This window comes from Carica papaya, chromosome 2 (genome assembly GCF_054855325.1).
Source record: "Carica papaya isolate Zhongbai chromosome 2, ASM5485532v1, whole genome shotgun sequence".
Classification (NCBI taxonomy): Eukaryota; Viridiplantae; Streptophyta; class Magnoliopsida; order Brassicales; family Caricaceae; genus Carica; species Carica papaya.
Window position 1 is genome coordinate 9,197,740 of NC_142310.1, and position 20,871 is coordinate 9,218,610.

Consider the following 20,871-nt stretch of genomic DNA (forward strand, 5'->3'; position numbering starts at 1 on the left):
CTTCCTCCACAGTACAGCTACCTGCATGTCTCTCTCTCCCTCTCTCTCTCTCTCTCTCTCTCTCTCTCCTGTATAGATACAGATTGACAGAGATTTGACCATTACTGTCTCTCGGCTACTGTACTCGCACAAAACGAGTGAGCTCTAGTGACAGAGAGAGGAATGGAGAAAGCACTAACAAAAGTTCCTAGTCTAAAGGTCGGTGGTGTGTGGATCTCCAAGAAAGCCAAGGAGGAGTTCTCTAACATCACTGAAGATCTTACCGTATGCACTCTGGTTTCCCTTCTTGTTTTCTCCTCTTTTTAGACTTTGCCTTGCTTCGTTTTTGTTCCTGTCTCTTTCTTATATCTGGTTTGTCGAATGATGTGTTTGGAAATGAATTATGAAATGTGGCTTCACTTGGTTGATACTCCCTTCATAATTTTCTGTTGATGTTCTATCGGTGATCTAAAAGTTTCTGGTGGGGTGGGATTTATGGAATTTGCGAGGGAATATAATTAAGTTGGAGATCTGTTTTGAGAAAAGAAGATTATAAGGAATAGGAAAATTCTGCTCCGTTGGGGCTTGTGGTTTATGGGCCATGGCTAAAAATATGTACACTGGGGTTCGAATTAGAAATGGACAATGGTTTCATCTCTTGCCCAGCCTGTATCCGTCCGAGTGGATATGGCTGCTTGTCTTTCTGTTTCTTAAAGCCATTTGATTTCTGTAATTTCTTGGTAAGTTCGTAGTTTATTGAACATCCCGAATTGGGTCATTTGGTTCTCCGGGACGGAGTTGCGGAAATTTGGAAATTTAATTTCCTTCCTTTTGATCGTTCCTTCCAGGGCAGAGTGATATTCGAATCACTACCTATGTAGAGTTTAGAAGATAATATTTCCTACTAGAGCCCAGATTTTTGTGTAGGTAAGTAGGATATTTCAGTCTTTTCCTAATTGTTCTTATCTTTATATGTAAGCTGACTAGGACTCCTAGAACACTCAGCCATTAACAAAGAGGTACATCGCTTTGTTTTTGTGATAACATGAGTCTCACCATGAGCAATTCTACCTCACCTCAATTGTGGAGTGCAAAGGTTCTTTAAGTAGTTGGTATTGCAGAGAACTGTTGTTTGGAAACCTTTTGTACGCCATCATCTCTTCTATTCGAATTTCACTTATTTGCAGAGATCATGAACCTATTTTTCCTCGGATAAACAAGTCCCATATCATAATATTGTAACCCAAGACAAATCTCATTAATATAATTTGTGTATATATATTTGAGTCGTATGGGTAATTAGCCCTTGGGGATTTATATTACGCATAATGTTAAATCTTTTAAATGTTAAACTTATGTGATTTTTATTGTGTTGCGTAGGGTTAATGTCAATTACAAAACAACTTAAAAATGCACGATATTTTGTTGATCTGGATGTTGGCCTGAGGCATTCAAGATGGAATGTCAGCCAAATATATTAAACCAGGCCATTCTGAACCTCTTCTTTTTGTAATTTCTGAAATCTCATATGTCTCAACTACAAATCTTCTTATTTATCAAGCATGTAGTAAACTTTGCAGATTTTAGAATTACCAAATTAGTGCTTGCTAAATAAGCTAGACAAGACTTCAATAGGTTATAGAAGATGCATAATTTGCTAAACAGTTTTTGGTGTTCCAATATCTGGGAAGTTCTTGGGTAAGGAAGAATATTCAAGTTTGTCTTTTTGTCTCTTCTCTAAAGACCAAAAGAAAGGCAAGAAAGCATTGATCTATTAAATTGGTGTTGTTAAAGAATGTATTTTATGTGTAAACAGGATCAAACTAAATTAAACAGTATTAGAGTAAAATACATGCTTTGTAATTAATTGTACTTTTTCTTTTCTTATCCCTAGAACTTGTATATATAAAAACATATTATTCAATGAAAAATACAGTGCAATTATTACTGACATGGTATCAAAACTCTAGTTTAAAAAAACCTAGAATCTTTTAAAAACTCTTTTAGGCATTCATTGCTGAAATAAGATAAACTCTAAAGGAGGCCAGTCTTCAAAAGCCAACCACTACAACAGCCACCATTACCACCTGTCTTCTAGCCGACAATAGCTAGCCAGCTGCATCACCCATCACGAGCCGAGCCGCAGCAACCTGATCAGGTGCACTCTGTTGCGCTAGCCCCAATGGCTCCTCCAGTCCTCCTTTTGGTTCCTCCAGCGGCACTTCAGTTGCGCCTTTTTCTAGTCACCAAAGCTGCACGCAGCCTGCCTTGCTCAGCTTTGGTGCCCACCTTCAGTTTTGACGTGCCTCCACCACCACTCTAGTGCCGTGTATTTGGAACTTTGTAGTCTAGTAATCTTTATTTTTGTCACTTTGAATTGCCCTTAATTGCCTAAAATCTTACATTGTCCAAGGTTACGTCTGAAATTATTAGCACAAATTCCCATATGGGATTTTGCACCAACTTATGGAGAACTAATGGAATACAAGCTCTTAGATTCAGGATGAGTTACAGTTCATCTAGTATATCTTGATAATATTATTGTGACAGAGAATGATAAAAAAAAAAAAAAAAAACTTATGCTCAAACGTCGCTTAACTAAGGAGTTTGAACAAGAAATAAGCTGAAGTACATTCTAGGAATCGAAGTAGCCCATCCAAAATCAAGAATCTTTATCTTACAACAGAAATACCTAAATGATCTATTAAAAGATACAGGTAAAGTAGCATATCAACCAGCTAGTACACTTATTAACTCCAGCCATAAGTTGGGATCAGCAAAAGAGAATACAAAAATAGATAAGAGGGTATACTAGAGACGAGTTAGGAGGTTGATTTACCTATCACACACAAGACCTGTGCCTGTATAGTTAGTGTGATAAGACAGTTCATGTACAACCTTAAAGAAGTACACTTACAGGCAGCTGATAGAGTATTATGCTACTTGAAGGGGACACCTGGGAAAGACATAATGTTTAAAAAGGATGGTAGGTTAGTCTTTGAAGCTTATATTGATATAAACTATGTAGGATCAATGGTAAACAAAAGATCTACTGCAGGTTACTGTACCTTCTTTGAAGATAACTTGATAACTTGGAGAAGTGAAAAGGAAAATGTAGTTGTAACATCAAGTGCAAACTAAAAATTCTGAGCAGTGGCACAAAGAATATGTGAATTACTGTGGTTGAAAAGACTCCTGGAAGATCTAAGAGTCAAGTGGGATGACCCAATGCGTCTTTTTTTTTTATGACAATAAATCGACAATAGCATTGCTCACAATTTTGTTTTGATAGGACAAAACACATTGAATTTAATAGATATTTTATTAAAAAGAAGCTAGACAATGGCCTGAAATATACACCCTGTGTGCTTATAAAGTCACAACTTGAAGACGTGTTGACCAAAGGTTTAAGTAATCCAACGTTCTAGACCATTGTATAACATGTGTTCTCCAGCTTGAGGGAATGTATTAAGAATCTATTTTATGTGTAAAAAAGGCTAAACTAGGCTAAAAGGTACTATAGTAAAATACATTATTTGCAATTAATTATAACTTTTCTTTTCTTATCTCTAGGACTTGTATATATATGAATATATATACAACATTAAATTTCAGGAGAATAAGAAGATTTTTTTTTTACTTTCTTGTGTGATTTTTCTGGGTATAGTTAATTCCAGTATCCTCCCGAGATAACTAACCTGTGTCTTTTTGTTTCAGACTTTCTCAAATACTGTTGAACAGAAGGCAAAATGGATTTTCAACAGACTAAAAGGTAGAGATCTGTAATGGACATTACTGCACAATTATGCCAGTTCAAGCACGGTCATGGCAGTGACTAAGAAGTAGCTAGGGCCTCTCTTTTGCAACTAATACTATACTTACTGGCAATTGCTAGGTCATAGAACCTCCATGATTTAGCACAGTTTTCTAAGATGCTCTTTCTCCTTTAGGTGAATCTAGGTTTCCTACTTAATTTAGGACAAAAGGCAAATTTCTATAATGTTATTCATGCCACCACTAGTTTTTGTAGCTTTTTTTCCCCAGTTTAATTTGAAAAGTAAGCAGAGAGACATTATCCCTCATGATTTTATGCTTTCCATCTATGTTTCCTCCTCTGTACAGGAAAACCATTGAAAAACTTGCCAGAGCTCCTTCAGGAATATAACTTGCCACCAGGCCTCTTTCCCCAAAACATTATCTGTTATGAGTTTGATGAATCAAAGAGCAAGCTGACAGTTTATTTGCCCTCTCCATGTGAAGTTACATTCAAGGACTCCTCCACTATCAGGTATGCAACCCGCATAAAAGGAATTCTGCTCCGGGGAAAGTTCACGGGTATTGAGGGAATGAAGACGAAGGTTCTAGTGTGGGTGAAGGTCACAAGTGTAGCTGTTGAGAGTTCCAAGTCTGATAAGGTATGGTTTACAGCTGGAGTGAAGAAGTCAAGGGCAAAGGATGCATATGAGACGCCCCGTAATGCAGTCAGAGTTGAAGAATTTTGAGTTTACCATGTTCAATCTTCGGCTGGAGATACAAGGCCAGAACCATTGGTAGTTTTTGAGAGAGAAAGGGCATTCTTAATGTACTTTGTGATATAACAAACGCAAAAAGGCCTATAATTGAATTCATAATATATGGCTATTACAACTCCTGTTGAATTTGATGGTCTAAGGATAGAATTATAGCATCCTAACCTGATTTCGGTGGTTTCTGTTAAGCGATGCAAGTGATAATTGGGTCCTCACTGAATAAGAAGCAACTATATTCATACTGTTAAAGACCTGATGATCCTCAAACAACCATCTTTGGATCGCCACATAGTTAAGTGTGTTTGTGCCCAAGGACTCTCCATGCCATAGACTCTACATGGTTAAAAGTGTGGATATTTTGAATCAATCATCTCTCCACCCCATAACCCAAATCTATATTTACATTTCCATCAATCAAATATTGTTGAGCCACCAAAATGCATAGGATTTCAATTACTCTACAAATTAAAGAAGTATAATCAAGGGGACATCAACAAATTTTTGTGTCGTATATTTCAGGTAACTTATTGGAAAATAAATTATAACAATGACTTTCTGTGAATGAATTAAATTTGCGAATAGCTGTCGTTCGGTGTTCCACTTATGCTCATTTGCTCGAATCAGAGTGAAACTCCAGTTGATTCACGTACAATCTCATATATAGCTATAATATTCTCGATACTTAACAGGAAAATGATGCACCATTCCAAGAGATCTGATCGTCTATTTTGCATAACTTCTTGAAGGAAATGAATGTTATGCTGCAAAGAAAGGGGTAGAACAAGTTAGACTAATGAGCTTCAGGTTTTTTCAGATATGATAAAGGATGAAACAAACTTGAATCATCACTTTTACAATTAGAGCATCATGCCATCCGTGTTAAATATTTTTGACTGTGCTTACCACCCTAAATAAGAAGATTGAAACGCTCTTTATCATTATAAATTCTTCCGCATCCATTCTACTTCTGTTTTTCCTATCAAATAAGTTGGAGCTGCAGCTGTTCGACCATGATACTTCATTCTCTGATGTGTATGATGTTTAATCACTTAGAAGTAAAAATTTTGAGGAATGCTAAATATAGAACTTAGAAGTTATGCCAAAATTCTAACGCCAAAAACTTGAGGGTGCTAGTATGAATAGAAGTTTCCCAATTTCATTGCATTTGCAGCTCCATTAGTGTCATCATGCATATCAATCTTTTCTAAGTAACAGGCTTCACCTTATACGCTTTTTCCCTATCACTGAATAACAGGACCCTTGAAAATCTAAAAAGAGCGAAACAAAATATGTGCAAGTATAAGTACGAGACAAAAGATGTTTACCTCCACAAATTTTAATTTGAAATCAAGATTCCCAAAGCGTTGTGTAACCTCATACTCCTCCCTGAGGTACTCGTATATTTGAGCATATTTTGCATCCCTCCAAGCAATTTCTGATCTGCACTAAAAAGAATAGCTATAAATACTGTTGCGAGAGATAATTTATGGATGTGATCCATGAATCAAATTTAAATTGATCAACTGCTTTTGCCACTGCTGAATTTAGCTTATTAATCCGGGCAATCCTTGCAAAAGTACGAGAAGGGTTAAAGTCACTTTGAAGTCAAGAAAACTCCATAACCAGAGGCAGCTTAACTGAACTCGAGCTTAAGGGGAACTTATCTAGCAAGGCAAATAAGCCAAGCTAGGGCAGACTTCACTAAAGGGATGACTCAGACTCAAAGGATTATATGAACCAGGCCCAAGGAGAAGTGACATGCCTCTCAAAAAGACCAACTTTCAGAATCACATCAGCTAGATTTGAGTTAGCCTTGCCAACAAGTTGAAGAAGCTTCTTCCCATCCATTGTGAAAGTTCCAGTTTTCTCCATAGCTCGATTTATACCTGCAAACTCTTCAACCATACCATCAACCTGACAGGAAAAAAAGAGGATTGTCATAAATTGAGATTCATTTCTATTGATATAATAGCTGCCGCTTCAAACAACAGCAAAAACTTTCACTAACATAACAACTGGCAGTGAACAACCTGAATGCTCATGCAAACACCACTCAAGCACAAATACTTGGGATCTACAGTACATGGCTTGCAACCGTTCCAATAGTAACAATATTCATCAGCATGACAACTGACAATGAACAACCTGAATGCTTGCACAAACAAGGTTCAAGCAGAAAATATTGAAATGTACGTTACACAGCTTGCATGCAAACCAATGCTTTCATCTCCACTAACGACCATAACATTACATTCTGGGAAGACTCAGAAAATTAGGCAATGATCTTACTATGAAGTTAAGTAATCCAAAGCAATGCTTTTACCAAGCCCAGTTCCAATTTTTGGAATGAACATTACAGAGCTTGCAAGCAACCCAATGCTTTCATTTCTACTAACTGACCAATAATATTACATCTAAGAAGATTGAGAAAATTGTACAATGATCTTACCTGTGAAACAAAGTAGTCCAAAGCAATGCTTTGACCAAGCACACTTCCAATAATCCGGATACTGTCAGTATCTAAGTTTTTGAGAACGAGGTAGTCAGGGCCTCCCTGCATATCCCCAGCTAATAGAGGCTTCTCCTTCACAACATAATCTAATACGAGCATCAACATCCAAACAGGAATTAGTTACTCATTTACCAACATTTGTTTGTAAAAGCTTTAGAGATTTTGAGATCAAGAATATGAATTTAAGAACTGAGGCAGAAAGCTATGATGTATCTGAGTAAATGAAACAAATCAGAAAAATCCAACTACCATAAATTACAGATACTATGAAGGTATTTAGGACTATTGAAAGAAATGTGCTTAAAGAAGAGATCCTTTAAGTTAGCCAATGCAGATAATTTCTTATTTTAAAAAAACAATTAACAACCTCAAAAATTTGAAAAATAGTGCTTAAAACTGCTTATATGCAGCAAATAAGCAATCTGAAGAACCTTCTACATCTCACTCCATTAAACATTATGGAAAATATACAATGTCGAAAAATGGCTACATGAATTTGATGAAAGTGTTAAAGCTATTATTGGTGCACAGTTACAAGCTTAGGCAGATTGTTCATAAAGTGGAGATAAACAAAGCAGTGAAGCCACATTGATACTGCTCCTGATGGGAATGGCTTCTTAGATCACAAATTGATGGATGTACAACATTGTCTTCTCAAAAGATATTATAGAGAACAACTGAAAACTTGTCATCTTTTTGAATATCAATATGGGACATAACTCAACCAGTGTCCATTCTTACCCACTCATTCATGCAACTTTTAGATGTCTTCATATTGTGCAAGCAATAGAAATTCAATCCCCAGTTGCACAATTTAAAGGGAAAGATAAAGACAGTGTCATTTCCAAGTAGAAGATACCAATCACGCCAGATATCACTGGAAAAATTTATCAGTAAACTAACAAAGAAAGGAAGCAATTTTTTCCATCCTCAGTTTTACCTCAAAATTTTTTTTTCAATGGTTTTATGGATCATCTCAAATTTTGATACCAATCTTTAAGAAAAGAACATTCAGGAAACTAGCAAACAGTGAAGAAATAACATCAACAATAATGGTCATTATCCCAACTGTTTCCAGGGACTATGTCGACATGATATCATTGTTAAGAGAATACTGAAAATAAAATTAATATTTGATTTTCATGCTGACCCAACTGAAAAAAGAATTTGAAGTGCTTGAAAGTGTAGGATCTTATGGAATCCTACCATCTTTTCTCATCTCTGGAAGCAAACCAGAAGCATATCTTCGAACTATCTCCAGGTAAGCTTCTACTTCATGATCCTCAACATTGAACAGAACTGCAGATCCATACTGGAAAACTACCATGTAACGATAGCAACTCCAATCCCCTTTGACTCCAAGTGCCTAAAGTAAAATATGCATGTCATCAAGAAAATTACCAATCAACCGCATGAAATGCCAAATCTGAGATTAGGCTAGACTTCTTATGAAAATCAAGGTAAATGAAAGAGATAAGTCCAACTGTAACACTTAAATTAAACCCTCAATGCAAGAAATATTCAAACAGCATGGTGCACAATACAACATAGCCAGCCACCTGCAGCATAGATTTAAAAGTGAAGTCCAACTTCCCTCTTATCTTACAAGATCTCAATCTCATCAGTATTTTCCAAAATTGATGTAATACATTCTCAATTAAATGTAAAAAATGGTTACCCTGTGACAATGCTCACAAATATATGATAATGGATGCATTTCTGACAAATTATAGTGACACTAAATACATAACAAATAATATTTCATTATGTAACATGAGATAAAATGATTGAAAAATCAAGTCATTTACAAGCCTAGTAAAGAACTTTAACCAAGTTGAAGGAATAAATTTGTTCTAAATCATCTTACTGTGACTTCTGAAGGAAAATCGCAATATTTGAGGGCAATATAATTTGTTGAGCGAGAAGTAGGGGGGACAACGTTGCTTAAATTTTCAGCTTGCATGCCCTTCAAATCGATACTGCCAAAACCATGAATCTGAGAAGCGGAATCATAAAGAACAAAATAAAACAATACAGAAAAGAAGGGATCCCCAAAAAAAAACACAGGGAAAGAGGAGCTTGTAAGGAGAACAAAAACTACGAAAAAACCTCAAACCCAAGAAACAGTATCAACAAAATGAAGCCTCAAAGAATGAAAGAATTTATTTTTTAGGTGAAAAAGCAATTGGTAATCACAACATCTATTAACGCAAACACAAAACAGATCCAAGAGGGAAGCCAATTAAGTCAGAAAGTAACTATTGAATGAAGACACAAGCGCTAAAAGGCAGAACTCAAGCTACAAGCATGAGCTAGATGTTGCTGGCACTTAGATCATTTTGAGATTCCTCAGCAGACAAGTTGAAAGATAGGAGCCCATGCAGCTGCTAGTCTAACTTAAACCTAGATAGATAGTCTTAGTTCCATGGAAGTTGGAAGCATAAGCTATTTAACTCTAAGTTTATCTTATTCCTGGATAGATAAACTTTGCTACTTACAGGGAAATTGGAAGCTTAAGCTATTTTATTCCAAGGAATGGAATGATTCAAGAGGGTAATAGTAGTACCTCTAACTTTTAAGCTCAATGAGACAGAGAAATTACAAAATATAAGAACAAAAGATACATAATTGTAAGTTTTGAAGGTTAATGCAATATTTAGATGAAAAAGAGAGATTCAAATAAACAAAAGATCATTGCCCTTCCGGTTGTCACGCCTATAAGCCAAGAACTACTCTACCATTTTATGAATCAGCCTTCATGGAAATAAGCCAAGAAACATTGGTGCTATTGCTCAAAGCTGAGCAATTTAATCACAAGATGACTGTATTGATAGGATGCCCACCCCAAACCTTTTTCTCCTATAAAAGTCCATGACTAAGGATGCATTTTATCCAAAAGCCATCCAAGAAACCAATCGGGTAAAGTATAGTCCAATCTGCCAATATCTTGAATAGAAAAAACGGTTTTGATTATCAACCACAAAAGCTAATATTCTAACAGTCAAATGCTCCTTCTCCGCCATGCTGGTCTGTATTATGTTAAGAAATAAATCGCACTTTCTATTATTCAAAAGTATCGAGTTGGGAGCTAACATTTCTACATCCCTATCAATTATGTACTTCTATACCCTTTTTTTTCTCTTTAACTACGTCTTTCACTTGTCAAAATGCTTGCACCCACTCTAGCTGAATAACAAATAAGAAACAAGCCGAAACCCAGTACAAACCGCGTATTCATACCACAAAAGAATTCTGAAAAACATCTACGGTTAATTCAAATCACAAAAATAACAAAGGCGACCAACCAACACAGATAAGAAATTCAAAGTTCATTAAATAATTGCCAAGAGTATCGTTTCCATCGGCAAACCTGGTACAGAGAAAGTAGGCTTTGACAGGAATTTTCCCCATTTCCTCATCTTCTTGGGCTCCAAACCCATAGTTATGACACAAATCACGAGACCCAGAATCGGACTCATTGCTATAAACCGAAAGCTGAGACGCGATTGCAGAAAACGACCTTAGAGTGAATAGACGCAGAGATGGGGTTGAAGGCGGATAGAGATTGAGAAGTTTGAGAGAAGGGTAAAGGGTAAGAACAGGTTTAGACGTCCTGGCGATGTGATTGAAGATAAGAGCAGCACCGGCTCTCCATCCACCCATTCACTGTAATAAACTATCAATGCTTTTCCCTTGTTAGGAAGAAGGAAACGGGTCGGTGAATACTTGCAGCGCTCTCTTCTTCTTCTTCTTCTGTGTTAACCGGTGCTATTGCTGGTTCAATGGAAGAAAAAAATCTGTTTTTTCCCGGCGTGGTTCATGAACCTCCAGTTGCCCATGAATTCCCTGCACAAAATGTCCCCTTCTTTACTTGGTGTTATTTATTATTGTTTAAGACCCCTGCAAAGGTTGAGGCTTTTGGGAAGAAAAACGTCCCTGTTTGGATTGAGTTGAACTCCGTGGTATAGTTAATTTTAGCAATGAAAGTAAGAGTGCAGGATCATGCACAGAGAAGCTATACAAGACAACAATCAGTTAGAAACTCTACCAATCAATCTCCCACCGTATTTAGCATTGCAAGTCACTTTCCACGACCAAATGTTATAATTGATTTTTTTTTTCCTTTGTTTTTTAATATTCAAATCCTCTAGAATATTAACTTGGTTACCATAATAATCTTTTTTATAAGAAAAAAAAAAGTATATCTCTACCTTCTTTATTCAGCTACTATTAAACTTCATTTACAGTTCACCAACAATTTAATCATCATTTATATAGTATACAACAATTTATTCATCTACATTCATCATTGCCAAGTTACTACCATCTAAATGAGCTTAAAAAGATTATCATCATTTTAGCACTATATCTAGAAAAGTAAGAACTACATATATATATATATATGATTTATCAAAAAGAGTATGAAATACTATATATTGAAAAGATTATATATTGAAATTAGATATGCACTCTCTCCTAAAAGCGCTAAAAAATGAAGAAATAATACTATTAACAATAGTATATGATTCATTAAAAAGAGTATGAAATGCTATTAAGAGAATTCTATAAAAAGATAAAAAAAAATAGAAGATATATAACGTCAGTTGGAGAGAACATTATTTTTAGTATAATATCTCATCAAAGAATATAAAACAAAATTTAATAAAAGAATAAATTTGTTATAATTCATAAATAAGTTGTAACCAACAGTAGATTAAAAATAAGCTTAAAGTCACCAAGAACGATAGCAATCTTTATAAATTTATTAAGACACTATCATTTATAATTAAAAAAAATTCGCCTCTTCTTTGCTACATGAAATTAAAAGATGAATTAAAAGTTTAAATTGTAACAAGCAACATCGATTTTTATGTGTAGGTAAACCTCTATCAAAAAAACATTCTTATAAATAGTGGCAACTCCTCCCTGTTAAGACGTCTTACTTAAGCAATATATCAATCATAAATATCTACAAAGAAAATAAAATAGATAAACATATATATAAAAGAGTCTATAAAAAAATGAAATAAATAATCATATATATAGAAGATTGGCACACCTCAATGGTGCATTATCATTGAGTCATCATTTTGTTATTATGTCTAACAAGTGTACATGCTAACTTACATTATATTTTATAAGGAAAAAATATTTGAAGTATCGTATCTACTAAATAATTAGTTCTATATTCCCCTAATAAAATTATCTTAATTTAATTATATGCATTTCACACTAATAATTGTCGAATACAATGATGGAAATGAATACCAATTTCATATTATTAATTAAATCAATAAAACATATGTTATAATTATAGAGAGTGTGAACTTAATTACACTCAATATCTTTTTGTTTTATATATCTTATAGGATATTGAATTGAAGGAGTTGATTATGAAGGAAAGACACCTTGTTACATAGTCTTCAACTTATTACATTATAAGGGTTTAGAAAAGTGTAGTACTTTATAGTCGAGGTACATTGCATTACAAGGATCTTTTTTTAAGAAAGAAAGAAGTGAAATTATATTTTAACCCATTATGATTATCTAAACTTGGTCATCACATCTTCACCAATACATTACTGACTTAAATTTTTTATTCTGTTATATTAAATATTATAAATCGTTCACTATTAATTTACAATACATCACAAATTTATATTTTCAATAAAATTTAAATTCATAATTTTTAAATAAATACGAGATTGTAACCACTAAATCACATTTTTTGGTATTACATTTCGAAGGATTTAAAGATAAAGAAAATACACAGTACTATATATTCCCTATAATACTATATTGTAAGGATTGATTGTTAAGAAAATGTATAATATTTTACATCCTCCAACACATCACATTGTAATAGTTTAATATGATGGAAGAACACTATTTTACATTATAAAATATGTTATTGTAAATATTGACTATGAAAGAAAAATAAAGCATTTTACATTCTTTAATACATCACATTGCAAGTGTGGATTGTGAATAAAAAAATGTAATATTGTATATGTAAGTGAGAAGTATGAATGAAATGTGCATAATTATACAATCAAAAAGAAAGAACAAGGAAAGTTGATTGGGAAAAAGAAAACTAAAAATTCACAACCAAGAGAATAATATAACTTAATGAAATTTCCTCTTTTTTTTCTTATTAGAACAAAATTAGAATATTATTGGTTCTTCATTTTTTTACAAAAATTCAAGTAAAGACAGAAATAATTATACTACAAACTATTTTCATGTTTAATTTTGAAAAATATGTAAAAATAATAAAAAAATAAAAAACAAAAAATCTTAAAAAAAGAAGAAACTTGAGTAATAAAAAAGAATTGCTTTTGATTTGGGTCAATTTAACATTAAGTGTAACACCCAAGTATTTTTAATTTTATTCTTATTATTTTTTTTTTCTTTTTTTTTTTGTATTTGAATTTTTTAGATTTTTATTTAATTTAATTTAATTTAATTTAATGAAAATAAAAATAATAATAATGATAAAATTGGGTAAAAATATTATTTGGATTTAATTGAAATTGATTTTGGAAAAAATGGGTGAAAATTTGGATTATGGGGGTGTTTTTGAAAAGAAAATCGAAAACCGGGGGTCAAAACGCAATTTAGAAAAGTTGTGCCACATCAGCAGCCACGTCAGCAGCTCGGTCAACAGTCCCGGCCAACCAGGACATGCCGCGTGGCAAGGAAACACTGACACAAGACGGGCCACGTGGGCGATCCGCGTGTGCGTGATCAGACGGCCCAGATCCGTTCCCGCGCGCACGGACTGCCCAAATCCGTTCCCGCGCGCACGGACGGCCCAGATTAAACGCACGCACGGACGGCCCAGATTCAATCAGGCACGGATGGCCCAGATTGCATCGCGATGGACGGCTCAGATTTAATCCCAATTAAATCGCGATCGGACGGTTCAGATTTAATCTTGATAGACGGTTGAGATTAAAATGCAAAGGGTATAAATAACCCCACCCACACTTGACTACAAAACCCTAGCCGCCAGTGCCTCGCCGGAGAAGAAGAACCAGACACCAGAGGAGCCGGCCGCCGCCACCCGCCGCCGCACCGGAGAGGTTTTCGACCGCCAATCGAGGTAAATTTTCTCCTATTGGCTCGTTTTTCGATGCTGAGTCCGCCTATGGCCAAACCGGAGCCAAACCACCGGCCAAACGGTCGAAAAACCCAGCCGAAGTCCGGCGGCACTGCCGCGACTCCCCTCTATTTTTGCCTCCGATGAGGCCCTTCCCGGCCTCCGTTCGATGCAAATTTTATACCACTGTGATCACTGTTCTTTTTCTCTACAAGTTGATCGGAGTTAAACATCAAAATGCGACTCACACCAGAGGAGCCATTGCACCCGAGAGCACCGCCTGTAAGTCTCGATTTTTCGTGATTTTTTGGCCCCCTGAGGGCCTTAGGGTTGTTTTATCGCAGGGACCGATGCAAGTTTGGCCGAATTCGGCCGAAAAAGGCCAACCCGAGGCGAATCGTTGCCGCAGGCGGCGGCGCCGTCGCTGGAGCACGGTGGAGCTGCTGTGCCGAAATTTCGATATTGGTCGAAAGGAGCCCTAGGTCTGATTTGGGATTTTTGGGACACATGCAGGTACCGGTAGTGCATTTTAATTTTTTGAAAAAAATTTAAAAAAATTAGGGACAGCCCGTAGCCGCACTGTAGAGTCGATTTCAGACCCCGAAACAAGTAAGGACTCCTCACCCTATTTTTTATCACGGGATTAAAGCTTAATAAATAATTAAAAGGTATTTTGAGACTTTATAGATGTATAATTGATTGAGGTTGCCAATGTAGCCCGAGTCTGATACAGTGTTGGTATGTTATTGTTTGATCTAATTTTCAGCATTAAATGCAGCATGATGTTTGATGTAATTATGTTATGGTCTCGTCTGCATGAATCATGGTTTCTTTTATTATGGTTTGTATTATGGTGAATTCGATACTGTGTTGTCTTGTTTGGTGTCAATTACTGGTTTACATGTTGTATATGATTGGATGATTGAGATTAAGAAAAAAGGTAAAAAGGTTATGTGAATTGATAAGTGGAAAATTGGACATTCTGACTAGATATCCTGGGAGATGGTGGGTGGACCGGATCCGTAGGAAACCCTGCCAGGAATGTGGTCTCTCATACCGGACGGGGTATGGAGACCTTATGTGTTTTGGCGCCCATACCGGACGGGGTATGGGGACGGCCCTAGAATCAGGTTGTAATGTTAATGGTTCACGGGTAGCGGGGACCCCCTATGGATTCCCATGGATACTAGTAGGTTGGTAAAAGAGGAAAATATGTTGTTTAATGATTGAAATGCAAAGGCGTGGTAAGTGTTATGTTATAAAGTTTATATGATTTCATGATGATGATAATGTTATTGCCTTCATATGTTGTTTTCATGGATCTCACTGAGGTAAGTGGACAGTAAGGGTTTTTATGTTAATAAACGAGTTTGTTATAAATTATGCTCCACCTTTACTTCCGTGGCAGTGAGATAGTGTGATGTCTTTACTGGGCTGGTGTAGCTCATTCCTTATTTAACCATTTTAGATCAGGAAGATATTGTTCCCGAGCCCGTTCCGCAAGAAGACGGCGAAGGGGACGCATAAAGACTTCATAATTATATTTATAGTTCTTATTTCGAGTATCTCTTTTAGTTAGTTTGTTCCTTCATGTTTTGAGTACGTTTTGGTTATTGTGTAAGGGATATTAATCAAAATTTTTATTACGCTTCCGCATTTGAGATTTTTAATACATACATTTCATTTAAATTTCTGGAGCCGTTACATTAAGCTTATGAGTTATCACAATTTAGTTAAATTTTTATTTAAATGATTTTAGTATCTATAATATATTATAGTATTGTATTACACACTTACACTAAATTTTTTTTATTTTATTTTTCGGCACAAATTTACAACACATTAACATGCCATATTGAATAAAAACATTTCATTATCAAAGGATAAATTAAGCTTGTTATGATTTCTCACACCGACATCTAATAATAACCATAAAGGGAAAGGGAAAGGTATTACAAAGGTAGGGGCCTTATGTTTTGCTCAACAAGGATAGAGTAAAATTGGGATTTGGTAACAAATATAAGCAACAAAATAGTAGATATCGAAATGGGAAGAAGAAAGATCTTATCTCAATGTTTGTGAAAAAAAATCATGAGTTAGTTTCATATATGAAAGAGTTCTTCATGAATTATGATTAGGTGGTAAATATCCCTTTTATTAAGAAAAAGATGGCTTGGTATGGTTACTTAATTCGAGTTTATAAGATATAGAAGTTTGGACGAAGCCATTTTTTTTACAAGAATAGGATTAGGATGGGTGGTGTTGGTGGAAAATTTAAACAAGTTATCTAAAATGAAGAAGTTGATAAGGAAAAGAGGTGTCCAAGGAAATAAAGAGAAGTTGGCCATGCTAATATAACATGTGACATGAGCACTCCAATATAATTAGTGCTGAGTACAAATCCATGATTAGGACTCTTTACTATTGCGTGAAAAAGATGATGGATACATAGGAGAGGGGAGGGTTCAAAAAGCTTTAACATGCCATCCACGTTCGTCCACATTTACAATTTTAAAATAGATGTGACGTAAGATATAAATGTTATATACTATATTAATGTAATCGAGTATTGTTAAAGAAACTTAACAGAGAGAAAAAACTTTTTTGTATTTTTTAAAGTACATAAAGAATTTTAAACAAAAGAAATAGTTCAAGAAAAATATTTGAATATTTTTGTATAGTTCAAGGAATATTTTGATAGTTTAGTGTTTTTGATGTTAATAAGGAGTACCATTGACTATTTCTTTTAACAACCATTTCTTTTCCTTTGTATAAAAAAATTTAAAAAATTGTTTGAACAATTATTTTTTTTTATTTATCTTTTCAATTTTAGTTATCCAAATAAGAAAGCCTATAAATTTTTTTCTCTAATTTTTGTGTATTTAATTTTAAATTTCTAAACATTATTGATTTAAAGCAAAGGAAAGTGCAAATTTTATCTAACAACTAATTAAATTGTGTAAAAAATTAAAAAATCAAACTACCTATATTATATAAAATAATAAATAATGTTAAATTAGAAGAAAAAGTATGGACTAATTAAAATAAAGTAGGCAATGGAACTAAAAAATTTGTTCACTAATATATTTGTAAAGACCCCCAAAACCTTAAATAAAATAAATTTATAATTTAAATGTGAAAATGAATAATAGAGTTAGAATTTATATTACTTACACAATAATTTAGAATGCCCAATAGCGATACGAGAATATTTATTTTAAAAGACAAATGGTAATTAAAGAAAAAACGAATAAATAAGTATCTTATGATAACATTCACTAGTATTTGAAGGGAGTTCGGATGGTGAACTACTCACAAAACTCTTACTGATCGAGATCTACATTTTTGGTCTTCTTGATCTGAAATAATTAATAAAAGGGTAAGCTACACTAGTATAGTAAGAATATCACACTAATTACAAATAAAGAAAACTGAAAATTGGTAAAATTATAAAAATAACTAATGTACCTTTTACTTTAATTAAATACATTTAATATAAAGACGTTTGTTTGATATATACCGTTACGAGTTTTTCGAAAACAACCTATAAAGACCTATATTCATACCACTAGACATTTTCATGTATAAGAGAATAAAAAATGACTATTTTCTTTTTTTTTTTTACTTGCTTACTGACACCTCTTGGGGTTTATAGGGATGTCCCCCTACTCCTGAACTCACTATCTAATTTTAACAATTGACCGGCCTTTCACATACTCCATCTAGTAATGAGTACTAAATATTATATCACCTTGATACCTTATCCAGTATGAGAGTGAACTATATCTTCCAAACTTTTCCGATATGAGACTTTCCAACCCTGTTCGACTGATGTGACGTTCATGGTAGAGTTTTTTATGTACCGAGCCCGTCCTCCCTTTTCTTGAGTACCCAGTAAGTCTTCACATAAAGATTCTCGTCAAATAAAACAACCAACAAAATCATACTAATATCTCATATTATATTTATAAATAAATTAGATTACATTTATGCAGACGATGTACTTTATCATAATAAGGGATCGAGTAACCAGATAACCGAATAAACCAGATAACCGATAAGATCATCAAAATTATAAATTAAGAACATACACAATACGATAACAAGTAAGTACAACATTATAGAAAAGTAAATAGAAAATCAGGACAATTGTGAATTAACCGTTCTGTCTCCATTAGTGATATGTAATTATTTTTAAAGTTTTTTAAATTTTTACAAAATATAAAATTATACATCGTTTAAGTCTCAATTTACCGTAATGGAGAATATAGTAAGAGATTTTTACCCGGATCGGTATTTTGAGACGTCGCGGTGTCTACTACGCCTCTTAACAGGTATTGAATTTATTGAATTTTTTTTTGCGAAATCTAAAACACTTGTCACGTACATAAAAATACCTTAAAAATTTAAAATCAATGTCCAAAACTCTTTTTGGCCAATTTTGGAGTTCCGGCACGGTGGCGCCTCCATGCTCCAATGCCAGCTCCTCCGCCCCATGGTAGTTGTTTGTCTCGACCTGACCGGTTTTGACCAGTTTTACATGTATCATTGCAAGAAAACACGTTAGGGGGCATTGGTTGGCTGAAAAATCACAAAAAATCTAACTTACTGGTGGAAGGGTCTTCGGGTACAGGGGCTTTGCTGGTTCTCCTTTGCGGCTGGGGCTCGTTCTTCGACTAACGTGCGTAGAAAAGGACAGTGAACATAATGATTAAAAAATTGCATGAAATGGGAAACGAAAATGGACTCATCAGAGGGATTTTTTTTATTTTGGTTGCGGTGGCTCTGTTGGGCTTTGCCCGTGATTTTTGACTCACCCACCGTCTCTCTTACTTCGATATAACCACAGAGGTGTTTGGAATTGAATTTCAAGCGAGTAGAGAAAAATTTTACCTTTTTGGCGGTCTGCGGTGGCCGGTGCGTGACAGTCAGCGATTAGCCTTCTTTTTCGGTACCTGGTTCTTCTTCTCCGGTGGAGGTTAGCTGCTAGGGTTTGAGTTCCCCTGTGACATGAGATATTTATACCCATCCTGCGTCGATATGGACCATTTATCGCGATTGATTTCGTTTGTTAGATCGTGCCTAAGAAAAAAATAAATATGAGATGTTCATTGCGATTGATCTCGTCCGTCTGATCGCACCTAAGGAGGAAACTAATCTAAGTCGTTCACGCGTGTGAGATCAAACCTAGGCCATCAGATCGCTGGGCACACAGATCGTCCACGTGGCCCTCCACGTGGCACCAACATCAACGTGTTTTGACACGCGACATGCTCTGGTTTGTCAAGGCTGCTGACTGAGCCATCCCCACGTGGTCGAATTTTTTTTTTTGTATTTTGACCTCCTATTTCTAATTTTTCTTTTAAAAATACCATCCAAACTCAAATTTTCACCTCGTTTTCCCAAAAAAAATTTCAATATCGTCCCCAATTTATTTTTTCTAAAAAATTTAATAAAATAAAACCTAAATAAATAAATAAATTATTTTAATTAAATAATTTCATAAAAAAAAAATTTATCCCAAGTCGCTTTTAAGGTCCGAGTATTATAATTCTCCTCCCCTTAAAAAAATTTAGTACCTCAAATTAGTCGCTCTCTCACTCAGTCGAACAACTGGAGGATACTGGGTCTTGAAGCTTGATTCCAGTTCCCAGGCAGCCTCTTCCTGCTTATGATTTTGCCATAGGACATTGACGAAGGGAATTTCTCAGTTGCGAAGTATTCTACTCTTCTGGTTTACAATGCCTACTGGCACCTTCACATAGGATAGATTCTCCGAAAGTGAAAGGGGCTCATGGGACATGATGTGTGAGGGGTTCAAATTGTACTTTGGTAGCATGGATACATGGAACACATTATGAACCCTAGATAGCTCTGGAGGTAGTACCAGTCTGAAGACGATTATATCAATTTGGTATAAGATCTCAGATGCCCTGATGAATTGAGAATTTAATTTTCCCCTATTGCCAAAGCTACTGATCTCCTTGAAATGAGTAACCTTAAGAAACACTCGATCACCTTTTTTAAATTTTAAATCCCTCATCCAAGTGTCTACGTAACTCTTCTATCTGTTCTGAACTATTTCGATGTTCTTCTTGATCTTAACTATCTTCATTGTAGTCTCTTCTTTAAGATCTAGGCTGAATAATTTTCTATCACCTACCTATTCCCAACAAATCGTTGACATGCAGGGACGACTATATAATACCTCGTACGGAGTCATGCCAGTATTTTCTTCATAACTGTTATTGTAGGTGAACTCTATCAAAGGTAGATGATCATCTCAATAGTCCCCGAAGTCTAGAATACAAGCTCGGAGTATATCCTCCAGTATGCGAATCATTTTTTCTGATTGTCTATCAGTTTGAGGGTGAAATGCGGTACTAAGAGACTGTTTTGTTACCATGGCTTGCTGAAAATTAGACCAAAACCAAGAAATGAACATGAAGTCTCTGCCGGATACCACTGTCATTCGAACTTCATGTAATCTGACTATTTTTCAGATATATATTCTTACTAACTTGTCTAAGGGGTCGGTCATCTTAATAGCTAAGAAGTGAGAAAACTTGGTGAGTCGGTCGATAATTACCCAAATAGCATCATATCTTGAGCGTGCCTTAGGCAACCATGTCAAGAAATCCGTTGTGATATGTTCCTACTTCACTCCAGGATCGGTAATGGCTAAAGTAGCCTACCTGACCATTGATGTTTTACTTTAACCTGTTGATATACTAGACACTTGGAAATAA

The 20,871-nt window shown here is 35.0% G+C and overlaps 2 protein-coding genes across 4 annotated transcripts; one reads left to right on the forward strand and one right to left on the reverse strand.

The window, feature by feature from the left end:
• Positions 1–4,637, forward strand: LOC110811702 (DUF538 family protein (Protein of unknown function, DUF538)). 2 transcript variants are annotated; one of them, XM_088213217.1, is made up of 4 exons: positions 320–906; positions 1,360–1,488; positions 3,697–3,751; positions 4,102–4,637. In XM_088213217.1, the coding sequence occupies exons 2-4, from the start codon at positions 1,441–1,443 to the stop codon at positions 4,479–4,481; spliced, it is 483 nt and encodes a 160-aa protein (XP_088069343.1). In that variant the 5' UTR covers positions 320–906; positions 1,360–1,440; the 3' UTR covers positions 4,482–4,637. The 2 variants fall into 2 exon arrangements, with proteins under 2 accessions (XP_088069342.1, XP_088069343.1); XM_088213216.1 differs by lacking the exons at positions 320–906; positions 1,360–1,488 and adding an exon at positions 1–264.
• A 243-nt stretch (positions 4,638–4,880) lies between these two features.
• Positions 4,881–11,088, reverse strand: RRG (sporulation protein (DUF155)). Of its 2 annotated transcripts, XM_088213215.1 has the most exons (8): positions 10,391–11,088; positions 8,888–8,999; positions 8,227–8,386; positions 6,958–7,106; positions 6,271–6,422; positions 5,834–5,948; positions 5,412–5,533; positions 5,235–5,269 (listed from the first exon to the last, which is right to left on the reverse strand). In XM_088213215.1, exons 1-7 carry the CDS (start codon positions 10,681–10,683, stop codon positions 5,447–5,449), a joined length of 1,068 nt encoding a protein of 355 aa, XP_088069341.1. In that variant the 5' UTR covers positions 10,684–11,088; the 3' UTR covers positions 5,235–5,269; positions 5,412–5,446. The 2 variants fall into 2 exon arrangements, with proteins under 2 accessions (XP_088069340.1, XP_088069341.1); XM_088213214.1 differs by lacking the exon at positions 5,412–5,533 and having other exon boundaries at positions 4,881–5,269; positions 10,391–11,084.
• Positions 11,089–20,871: the final 9,783 nt, after the last annotated feature.